This window comes from Pinus tabuliformis, chromosome 2_1 (assembly GCF_031772625.1).
Source record: "Pinus tabuliformis cultivar Carrire ecotype Pingquan chromosome 2_1, CPIR1, whole genome shotgun sequence".
NCBI classification, from domain to species: Eukaryota; Viridiplantae; Streptophyta; class Pinopsida; order Pinales; family Pinaceae; genus Pinus; species Pinus tabuliformis.
The window spans coordinates 739277712-739290183 of NC_142299.1; the positions used below are offsets into that span (position 1 = coordinate 739277712).

The 12472-nt window shown below is 35.5% G+C and overlaps 1 protein-coding gene across 4 annotated transcripts in view; it reads right to left on the bottom strand.

Moving 5' to 3' along the window:
* Positions 1-12472, bottom strand: part of LOC149202706 (varicose-related protein-like) — a 385050-nt gene that overhangs the window by 83775 nt on the left and 288803 nt on the right. For all 4 annotated transcript variants that reach the window (XM_089403225.1, XM_089403224.1, XM_089403226.1 and 1 more), the window contains one exon: positions 3280-3450. In XM_089403225.1, coding sequence (XP_089259351.1) covers positions 3280-3450 — 171 coding nt within the window. The remainder of the gene's footprint in view (positions 1-3279; positions 3451-12472) is intronic.

Below are 12472 nucleotides of genomic sequence, written 5' to 3' on the forward strand. Positions count from 1 at the left end.
CGAGAAGGGGGTCAACAAATTAATTAGCAGATATTATCTTGATAATTAAATAAAGATGGTAAAGTCATTTTAGAAAAATAATTTACCCATGGTATTATTTTTCCACCCATTGTATTTTGGAGAGGGAAAAATTATAAAGAAGAGAGACTTGAGGAAAAGGGATAGGTGAGATTTGATCAGTGAATTAACAAAAAGATCGAGTAGCTTTGTGAGAGGGTAGACCCTCAAGTATTCCCAGTTTCAGTGTTGAAATATGCATCCTAGCTAGTGGCGATTAGTTTGATGGCTACCAAGCCATCCTAGTTAATCAATTAAATTATCATCCGCAAAAGAGGTCGAGTTGGTGTTTCAAGGAGGTTGAGTTTGTAGTCAAGGGGGAGATCAATTTGTCTATCTATAGAGGTCGAATTTCCAATTGCATTGGGGCTGATCTATAGAGGTCAAATTTCTAGTGCTACAAGGTCGAGTTTCTCTTCAAGATCAGAGGTCGAATTTTTGTGTTGCAGAGCCCAAGTTTTTACTCCAAGCTAAGGGTTGAAATATCACCCTGAGGAGGATGGAATTATTTTGTTGTAGGACTAAATTGCATTTCTTGTGGGAGATTGATTTTTTTTAGGGCCAAGTTGCAATTTCTCAAGAGGTCGAATTGTCAAGCCCATGAAACCAAAATTGACTTCACCAGAAGATTCGAAAATCATTGTCATCAAGAGAGTCGAATTGCATTATTCAAGTGGGTTGAATTGCTAGGGTTCAAGGGTGGTGATTGCACACTTCAATAGGGCCAAGTCCACCATTCAATGTGGAGGACGAGTTGCCAAGATAAAGGAGTCCAGGCCAATGGTTTTTGGGAACATCCCCATCAGGTTTCCTTCCAAAACAAATTGATGTAATTTCCTTACAATTTATAAATAATATAGATGGAGTTTGCAGTGTTTTTTTCTACAAAGGTGTTGTAATTTATTGTTGAATTTTTCTGACAAAACTTTATAGTCAATTTCCTGAATTTAATTCCTAGAAATTAAGCCAAAAATATAAAGGGATATTACAATACCTATTGTCCAAGTATGGTGAGGGAAGGTCCATCTTTGGTTACTTGGGATTTTTGAGCTACGCCTAACGATGACGGAGGCTTTCGATTGTTAGATGTTGCAACTCATCGTAGTATTCTAATGGCCAAGTGGGTAGTGATATGCCTAGAGGGTTCAGCTCCAAGGCAAGCTTTGTTTCACCACCAAGTAATTTTAGCACAATATGTTGGCAATGTTCAAGGGGCTTTTGGTTTATGTTGCTAGTGAAGCTCAAGGAGCTTTTGGTTTATGCTATTACCAATGTTAGAGGGAATTTTGGTTTATGCTGTTGGCAGAGTTTGAGGGGATTGTGGTTTATGTTGTTGGTAGAATTCAAGGGGTTCTTGCTTTATGTGACAACATATATTCCTTTTATCTTTCTTAAAATATAAAAGGAATATTTCAAATATTTCATCAACTTGGAGAGTTATGCCACCATTACGTAGTGCAAGGGTGTAGCCAAATAGGCTACGATCTAGCTTATTGGTCTATTTTGAGTTGGTGTATGCAAGGGGTGTGTGTAATAAAGATGCCACACATTTAGGTGTATAGGTTGATTTGGAAGGGCATCTTCTACTAGCATGATATGTGGGATCTTGGTACTCAATCTTGGAAAGAGCAACACCCTCTTGCCCAAGAGTATGGCCTCCTTGCCTCTAAACGTCTTTTAATCGTGGAACAACATGCCCTCGTTCCAAAGACTAAGTTGTTTAAGGTGAAAATTAGTATGCTTGGGCCATTTTGGAGAGATTGGATCTCGAGTTTCATTTTCCACTACTTCAATTTGATTCTCATCGCCTATATTCAACACTTCATCAATGCCACCCTCTCTCGCTAGTTCTTAACAATAAGCAGGCTTCGACAGATCCAAAGGACTGTTGGATTCATAGTCTTAACAGTGTATGGACAATGTGGTTTTTTATAACTTACAGTGTTTTGCTTTGCTATTCATCTATCAAGTGATTCCATCTAAAGCCAAATTTGCTAAGAGAGGCCTTTTAGATGGCCTCTACCTTATGTGCCAGCTATCATTAACAATCAAGCATATTTTTTGGTAGTGTCGATTCACCAACTACTGCTGGAGGTTATTTGGGGATCAGCATTATTTGTTGTTTGAAAGAAAGATTCTTCAGTGCACTGCTTTGTTTGGGATAGTCATTTTCTGATGCCTAAATCCTTCGATGTCTTGAGCATTTTCTATGGGTCATAGTTCCTTTTGTGATATGGAAGCTCTTGAGAGTAAGTTTATGTTTTGTCAAAATATCAGTTCTTTGTTTGTCTTCAATTCTTTGTGAAAAGATGAGGTACAACACCAGCTTTTGGAAAAAAGGGGGAATTATTGATCAAAGATGCTCATTATTTTGATCCCACTAGTTCTTTTGATTTTATTTCTGCTTTAGTTATTCTTAGGAAGAGGTAATGAAGCTCATTATATATAGCCTTCTTTATTTTGCATCTCTACTTGTAAATATAAAATGTATTTATCAGAAAATAAAAGCTCATTTTTTAAGCTAAAGTTAAACCAATATATGCATAAGAAATTGTCCACAAGTTTATATTATCAACAGTAGTAGGAACAATGGAAGTATCAGAAGCATCACCACAAGAAAACAATCTACTCATCGCTCAAGCAAGGACTCTCAACTTTCAAGTACAAAGGAGGAGGCAAATGTTGGCCCCAATATCAAGTAACTATGATATTTTGTCTTATAGTGTACTGTATTCTAGTGACTTGCACATATTGTTGACAGAATTATTATTACAATTATACATTGATGTACATTATTAATTTACACTGAGTCATGAATCAAGTCATGAGGTCATCATTATGAAGACATCCTTTGTTATTTAGTTGGTTGAACGATTATGTTTCCTAACCATCGTGTATGTAGGACCTCTATCTGTATAAAAGACCCTTCATTTTTATTTTAGTTATCACAGTACTTGGAAGAAATGACATTACATATCATGCATCATAACTCCATCTTTGTTGATCACATGTACATACATCTACATAATACCATGAATTGGAATGAGAGATTCAAATGACAACTCATGTGCTTCTATAAATGATTTGTGATTGTATTTTACTTTTCTTAACTTTTATGTTGTGTAGAAAAATAACATTTCTTAATTAAACTCATTTCAATCTTGCAACTCATTCTCAACACTTTTGACTAGAAAGAAGATCAAAGGGGAGTATCTTAATTACCTTGAGAGAAGATGCAATCATTATCAAATGGTGTGCAAGGTCTTCTTGTATTTGGGTAGTATATTTACGCATCTTTTCTTGAATTAAATTTTCCCAACATTCGGTTGTCATCTTGCATAAGCTCTCAAATAAAGGTACCACTTTTTCTTGAAACAAGGATCCAATACTTTCCTGTAAATATAAAGAAAGGAAAGAATAAAGACCGAGCAAACCAAACAATAACACTAAAATTAAACAAAATATTTATCATAACCATAGTTATTATCACTCACAACAACATTATTGACTTGTTTAGCACAACTGGTAATCACAAATTTGCACAACACTCTATTTTTGAAAGCTACTGACTTAATTGAGAATATAATATTCATAAGAGAAAGTCAAGCATTCAATGACAGAAAGTTATTTTAATAAAACAAAATGGAATTTAATGAAAATGATATGTAAGCGAGCAAATGTTCCATGACTCATGATAAAGCCAAATAATTGCCACCCATTGTTGGTCTGTTATGATGATTACAATTGAACAACCAAATGAATGCATTGGCTTATCTCAAGCAAAGAGGATCTTAGGGTCATTTAATAAATGTTGCACAAGAGATTCCTTTCACTTCACCAATGTTCAAGGTCATGTTGAATGTCATTGTCCAGTAGCTTCCAATGTATTCATTACTTAAATGTATTCACTATTCAATGCTTCAAATGAATTGACAACTTCATTTACCAATATAATTCGTTTTATTTGCTCCACGAGAGCAATTCTATCTTTAGGAGCAGTCAGAAAAATACAACTAATTTTCAAAGTACTTTTCACCTAAATTTTGGAGTCCACTAGGTTCAATCAAAAAATAAAGACCATGAAACAATATTAAATTTTAAAATTAACAACTTAGTTATTAAATATAGTCAGCTCTAATGTTTTGAAATAAATATATATTATTATTTTATGTCACTGTACTTTTATCACAGTTTTATGCATATGTTCTGAGGTTATACTTATGTAACTTTCTTTCTTAATATTATTTTCAACATTTCTAGGAGTTGTGTTTGCACTCTCACATTGTATCCTATTATGAATATAATTCATAACAAGTAAATAAATAAAATAAATGTAGATATTAAATAATTGGATATTGGTTATGTTAAATAGTCATTAAGTTAAGTAAAAAGGCATGTCTAAAAGACATGCCCAGTCATGAAAGGACACCTGCTTAAGTATATATGCGGGTCTTCATTGTAACAATTGATCATCACTTATACAATTTTATATATAATAAATTATTATTACAAAATACCTCTTGTGTATTTTTATATTCAAGCCTCCAAGCTATCAGTTTTCATGCTTCAATAACAATTTTACGCTTCAGCGATAATAGAGCCATGGCGCACAATATAATCATGCAGGTCTTTGAACGTTGTTCGCCGCACAATGTGCCATTACATTCACGTCCTGAATGCGTTGAGAAGTTTAGTGAAATTCAAGAAGCATTTCAGCGATTAGAAAAATCATGTGCAGAAGTTACAGCATGTCTAAAGAAAAGTTATGCAGAGGAAGACGATAGCGATGGTAATAAAACCAAACAAGGTGAAACATTAGATGATTATAATGTTGAAAATGAAGAGGTTGCAGAAAATGATCAAGATGACATTCCAAGCTTAGGAGAAACTGTTAAAGAATATGTTGCAGACACTTCGATGGAGGTTGATATGCCCGACAAAATCCAAGACATGCCAGATCCAATGGAGGTTGATGTGCCCGACAAAATCCAAGACATGCCAGATCCATTGCAGAGTACACAAAACAAGAAGCATGCTGAAAATGTTTCTTGCAAGAACATTGTGTTAGAAGAAAAGCAAGGACTTCCAGATTCCTCATTCGAGGAAGGTAATGAACAACAAAAAGGAGGATCATGAACTAGAAACACAAAGAAACCAGGTGAATTGGTTCCATCCTCTAGAGAAACTAATTTAAAGGAAAACGCTAGATCAGCTTTCACCATGGAGGCAACAGGGAGGGGCCACAACAATCGGCCAACAAATTCACTGAACTTAGACGCAAAACATGTTTCAGTGCATCCTCAATTGATCAACACCAATGCCACTTGCCATAAATGGGCGTTCGGAGCCATCGCCGAATTGGTCGACAACGCAGTCTCCGAGAAGGCCAAAGCGCCACCTTCATCCGCATCAACCGAATCAAGGATTGTCGCAACAAGGGCCCCGCATTGCAGGTTGCATACAATGGCAAAGGAATGAGTCCCAATGACCTCAACCTGTCCATCACCTTCCCTACAATCGCCGCCACGAGCTTCGACGAATCAATGCTCGAGCAATAACAGAGTGGTTTGAAGGCGACCACCATGCGGTTATGAGCAGACGCCGTGGTCTTCACCGTTTGCCCTTCATGCTCAACCGTCAGTGTCGGGCAACTCTCCTATACATTTGCAGCGCACACCGACCAGAAAGACACCATTGTCCCCATTCTCAATTACAGAGCCACGAAAGAGACATCTGGCAAGCTGACTCTGCAATGGATGCTGAACGAGAGCAATAAAGATCACTGGAATAATCTTTTAAAGATCATTCTTTAATGGTCACCGTATTCAACAGAACAAGAATTGTTGGGCGTGCTCGATAAAATCGGAGACTATGGCACTAGGATCATTGTTTACAACTTATGGCAAAATAAAGATGGCGAAACGGAGCTCGATTTCGAATCTCGGGACGACGACATTCAGATCAGAAGTTCTCCTGATGAAAACCCTAAACCCAAAATTTTTTTCCATTTTCTCCACCAACAACACGTTGCAGATCGCTTTCGGTACTCACTCTGGTGCCTTCCTCCTCCCGACTGCATACATTGCTCCACGTCCACACCAGCACAACGTTCCATTTGGCATTCTTCTGTCGTAAATCCTCTGCCGGCGGGTGTGACGAGGGGTGTGTCTTCAATCAAATCCTTTGCCGGCGGGTGTGTCTTCGGTCAAATCCTCTGCCGGCGGGTTTTGCATCGGTTGACGTGGCTCGATATATATATATAGGGACGCTCGACATATATATATGGATGTAGTGGAATTTTTTTTTATATAAAGTTGTATTTATACTATTATATAGAGGCCGCATATAACCTCCGGTAGGACAGCATTAACGCCGTGGCCAATATAAATTATAAGTTATATAATTATTATTTATAAACTTTTAATTAAAAAAAAAAATCAGTGTTCAATAAAAATAAAAATAAAAAGTGTTAAAAAACAATGTTTAAAAATAAAAATAAAAATAAAAAAATTAGAGTTAAAAAATAAAAATTAGACTTATAAAAAAAAAAGGAATAAAAAAAATCCATTGGAATATTACGGATGAATTCTATGACAAGAGGATGGCCAGATTATATACAAATAACAAATGCATGGGGTATTTGCTTGAATGCGTGTTTCATAAACAGCAAAGAGATAAAAGCTTTTGTTATGGAAAAGTCCCACAAACGTACTTGGGATATGGAGCTAGAAAGAAAGAAAAATTACTATATTGAAGTGTTTAATCCCACTCATAATCATCAACCAAAAGCATACATAGAGGCCAATATCTCTTGGAGAGCCAAAATTCTTATTGCTCAGTTAAGGACTAATTCTCATCAACTCTGTTGTGAAACAGCCAAAGGAAGTGTGGGAAGAAAGGGTATGCATTTTTTGTTCTTCCGGAAAAGTGGAAACAGAAAAACATTTCATTTTAGAATGTGAGGCCTTCAAAGACAATAGGGAAAGGTATGCAGATACGCTGGCAGCTAGTTCTTGGGATAATCTATTTAACGAGGGCTTCGTCGAGAAGATGGGAGCATTTATTGTGAAGCTTCACAAAAAAAGGGCCGAATACATCAAGTAGATGAAGAAGCAATCTGTCCCATAGGCTATCTTTAGCCTCGTGGACGTTAAAATAATTTCTTTCTTTCTTTCTTTCTTACATCGAGACGACAGACACTAAGTGAAGAAAATCCACAACATTAAAGCTTTGAGGACAAAGCTTCCGAAGGAAGGGGCTATGTTATGAATATAATTCATAACAAGTAAATAAATAAAATAAATGTGAATATTATATAATCAGATATTGGTTATGTTAAATATTCATTAAGTTAAATGAAAAGGCATGTTGAAAAGACATGCCCAATCACGAAAGGACATCTGCTTAGGTATATATGTGGGTCCTCATTGTAACATTTGATCATCACTTATACAATTTTATATATAATAAACTATTATTACAAAATACCTTGTGTATTTTTACATTCAAGCCTCCAAGCTATCAGTTTTCATGCTTCAGTAACAGTTTTTATGTTTCATATCCATACTAATTGTACTCTTAAATTCCATTGAGCTATTTTGTGGTCATTCATTAGACATTAGTATAATTATCTTATCTTCCACATGAACATCTCCCACATTTCCTTGTATGGGGTACTTATAAGTTTGATGTTAAACATACTCATAGCAAGGTAGCCCTTAAGCTGGACAAGAAAACAAATAACAGGTAAGAAAAGAACAAGCAATTGGGAGAGGACCAGGTAATGAGCAAGCCTATAATATCTAGATTCTATACATTATTGTTAGGTTAGGACAAAACAATACTAATGTGGGTACAAACAACCAAAAGTAACCCAATAATTGATATATATTAATTTTATGAAAAGAGAATGGCAAGGAGGGGAGGGAAGCAAGGGATTTAAAAGGATGAAGGCAATTTTAAGACTTTCACAAAATTGTTTTTGATTTTTCAAAAATTATTTATTTTTTGTTTCTTCATACTTCTTGGAAATGATGTATTCTTGTTGTACTTTTGGATTGGCCCAAAAATCATATGTTATGTGCTTTCAACAATATGCTTACAATATATGTGTCTGTGTCGTCAGAACCACAGTCTCTGCAACGCCGGAAGCATCAAGTGATTAGAACCTAAGGGGGGGTATTGTTAACCAAGCCTTTGCTTGCTTCCCCTTGGCTTCTTTGTCAGAACCACAGTCTCTGCAACGCCAGAAGCATCAAGTGATTAGAACCTAAGGGGGGGGTATTGTTAACCAAGCCTTTGCTTGCTTCCCCTTGGCTTCTTTGTCACAACCTACTCTAAAGACTAGCTTCAAAATAGTTAAGAGGAAATATACATTTAGTTAGGCATATAATTAAAATAAACCAAGATTCCTGCATTTCACCTAGGTCATAGGATTTGCATAGCATATAGGATAGATAAGCATTCCTTAAGCAGCGATTGTTCATCCGATCATTTGGTCCTTAATTGATATAAAGCAAGTGTTTGACTCCATAAGGCACCGGTCTCACATAATAATAATCGAATCTAATCTTTAAAACTTGCTCAAATCAACCAAGTGACCAGCCTCATTCCTCTAGCCAGAACAACTTGTTCTCGACGCTTCAACGACATTTTTCTCATTTCTCATCCTTTTCATTAGTCCAGAAATGCCACAACATTTTTGGGTGCCAGTGTGATACTTTCCTTGTCTCTTCATATTTTCATCACCTTGTCCTTTTTCCTCTCACTAATCTTTTCATCTTCTCTATCTGTACCTTTAGCACCGATGTTTTGGTTGGTTTCATGTTCGGGTGGTGACTCCACTTATTCATCCATTCACAAAAGCTTACACTAGAAAAAATCCTAGTAGGTTAGTCAACCTCACTCTCAAAACTTGGTTGAACAAATTACATTCTAGTAAGCATTCATTTTCTCAGACATGAATCCCTCCCCAACATCTGCTTGTTTCTTTCTCCCTGATTCTTGACTAACTTTTCGGTTTTTGCTTTTTGAATTTTGGAGTTAGATTCATGTTCAAGTGGTGACTCCACTTCTTTCATTTCTTGCAAGAATTTCTGCTAGATGCTTGCGTCTTGTGAATCTCTTGTTTTTCTTGAACAATGATCTCCCTTTGACATCCATTGGCCCTTGTTTTTCTTGAACAAGGATCTCTCTCTGACGTCCATTGGCCCTGTTGTCACTCAAATTGTACAGGCACTATGACAACGACTCAAATCGGGAGTTGTCACCCTGATCCCCAACCTCTCCATTCTAGTTGTCTCACAACAACAGGCTATGGGGGGTAGTCCCTATGGAAATGAGAATATGAAGGACAAGTTGGCAACCAACAAGTCCGGGAGACACGATTGAATGGCCTAGCTACTTGGTTAAATTTAGCAAGACTTAAAGATTAAATTAGATTTAAATGTGAGACCAATGTCTTACGAAGTCAACTTCTTGCTTATTATCAATTTGATGCCAAATAATTGGATGAACAACCTTTGCATGGATGCTTGACTATCCTAGATGAAGTGCAAATCCTACAAGCTAGGTGAAATGAAAAATCTTGGTTTATTTTAAGTTAGATGCCTACTCAACCTTCCTCTTAACTATTTTGGAACTATCTCTAGAGTAGGTTGTGGGATAGAAGCCAACGAGAAACAAGTAGAGGCTTGATTAACAATACCTCCCCTTGTTTTATAACCACTCGATGCCCCCGGTGCCACAGAGACTGTAGCTCTGGCCACTGCAAAGTCACCGTGTTAACCACTAAAGATGTGCTAAGCCCCTCAAGCTAAATTGAAAAAGGTGGTCCTATTCTCTATCAACCAAGCTTTTGCTTGGAGGTAAATTATTAATGCAAGAAGTTTTCCCTAGTATGCAAGTGCAAGAGATAAATGTTCTTAAGGTGAGATTACTTAATTTGTTAAGTACTTAATGACAATGATTTTCAATTAAGAAAATAAGGTACTTAAAAAATAAATGAATAAAATCTCAACCACAAGAGAAAGTGTTCAAGCTAAACAATGCTAGAGAAATGTGGTAGTAATATAAATAGACAATTGCTCAAAGACATGATTAATGCTACTTAAAACAACTAACAATCTCCAAGATTATAATCAATAAATCACCAATATGCCACTTAGATACAAGAGAGAAATTTAAATCTGTTATCACAATTATGATCAAAATATCATCCACAAGAGAGATCCAATTTAACAATAAGCAATGAATCCACTCAATGACAGTAATGGAAATGAGAAATTAAGAGCATTAATCCACAATGTCACTTAGAGCAATTAGCCAATTAAACACTTATCAACTTGATTTGAGCACTTGTGTGAATGCAAGAGTGTAAAAGATGCCAATGACTAAAATTAAGCACCAATCACTTCAACTATGAATGATTATGAATTGTAAAATTTCTTTACCTAATTTTAGAAACTTATATGTGATTTATTATTGCTGCCACCTTGTATTCACAGGTCTGCAATTTTATATCAGCAATCAAGAAGTGATGCAAGATGCTAAAGATAAGCTGTAAAATCAATGTATTTAACTTCCAATGATATTCACTTGATTACACGACTGCTTAGACACTATAGATCAAGTTTATTATGCTCAGATCAGCCCTCAAAATGATGTATATCAGATTTGTAATAACTCAGAAAATCAATGATTCAGTCTTTAATAAACCGACAAGGTGCCTAAATATTAATGCCAAATAAGATCCAATGATTAGCTAATCAATTTAAGTGATTTTTAGATGATCTTCAGTGATTTTTGATGATCCTTATTTAGTTTATATGACTACATAAATGGCTATAGCAAATATATCAGATCTGGAAATTGCCCAACAGTCCTCAAAAATAACTTATCTGCAATATTTGTAACCACATGATTAATGTTCAATGTCTTAAGTGACTTGTTAATGAATTTAGTATTAATTTATGTATGTTTATGCCCTGGATATACCGTTGTAACAATTATATCAGATCTTGAAAATTATATGACAACCAACATAAAACAATAAAATTGATAGATCAAATCCTTGTAATTTATTCTCGATGTCTTGTATGAGTTATCTTAATGTGTGGGTTCTTTAGGCTTGTATTATGATTATTATGCCATTGTTATATCAATATACTGGATTTGATATAGGTTATGCAGTCAATTAAAATGAGAGATGAAGGCAATAGAAACAAAACCCAAGGCCTAATGGCCTATGCCATGTTTGGAGATGTGAAAAAAATCACCTGCACTCACAAAATGTTAGCTCAAAACCCAAAGATCAGACCTTTTTGACTATTGCAAGTGTTTCTAGGTGGCTGTATCAAACATAACAGATTTGAAAATTACCCAACAATCCACAAAAAATCACTTCTATGCACTCAAATTCAACTTTAAGTTAATTATAAATGCTTTAGGTGATTTATTGATGAACTTAGACTTATAAAAAGTGCTTTTAAGCTTTAATTACACTGCTATCATAAATTACTTCAAAATTCAATTTTAGGACAGAGGTGATATAAGAAGATTAGAGAGCAAACCAAGAAGCCTTGGGGCCTTGTAGATGGCTAGGAAGACTTCCAATGAAGGTGACCACTTAAAAACACAGTGTTAATCCCAAAATCACCACAAAACAAATTGGTAGAGATAAAATGTCAATCCCTTGAAGAAACCCTTGTTTGCAATGAGGTCTAACCCTTTAAGGCTTATGGCATTCTTAATGTTTGCAAAATAGGTCCCAAACACTAGCCTTTTAGGTAAGGTAAGGGCCAGGACCTTCAGAAAATGAGTTTCTTCTTTGATTTGAAAATAAAAAACCAGCAAAAATAGCCTAAAAACCTTAGACGTCTAGGGTTTCTGAAAGGTTAGCCGATGTGAGAGGCAACCTGTTGTACTCAGATTCTGCTAACTTAATAATACAAACCCTCTATATGTTGCACCAATTTTCCCGCATTGGGTTTTTCCAGAGACGTGTTGTCCAAAAATAACGGTGTCCCTTGTGTGTTTGTCTCATATATTTTCAATTTATGATCTGTGTGTCAGTGTAGTCTGCAGTATTTTTCATCACTGTTTAAATAATTAAATAACTTGTTGAATGTAAAAACAAGTAGGATATGATAAACCAATGATCGCAGTAGGATTTCTGATGTAAAGATTCAGAAATTTTCACACAAATAACTTACCTAATTATGCGACACAATATGATCTAGTAGACTAAGTGACTTGTAATAAAATAATTTAGCCAATTAACTTAAATTATTCCCAAATCTCTTTTACAGAAAACTCGACAAAAATACTAGGACTCACCTAAGACTTTGATGATAAATTCCACCCTATCTTTGGGGTAAGGCTATAGGGGAGAAATTTGCCTTGCCGATCATCTGTG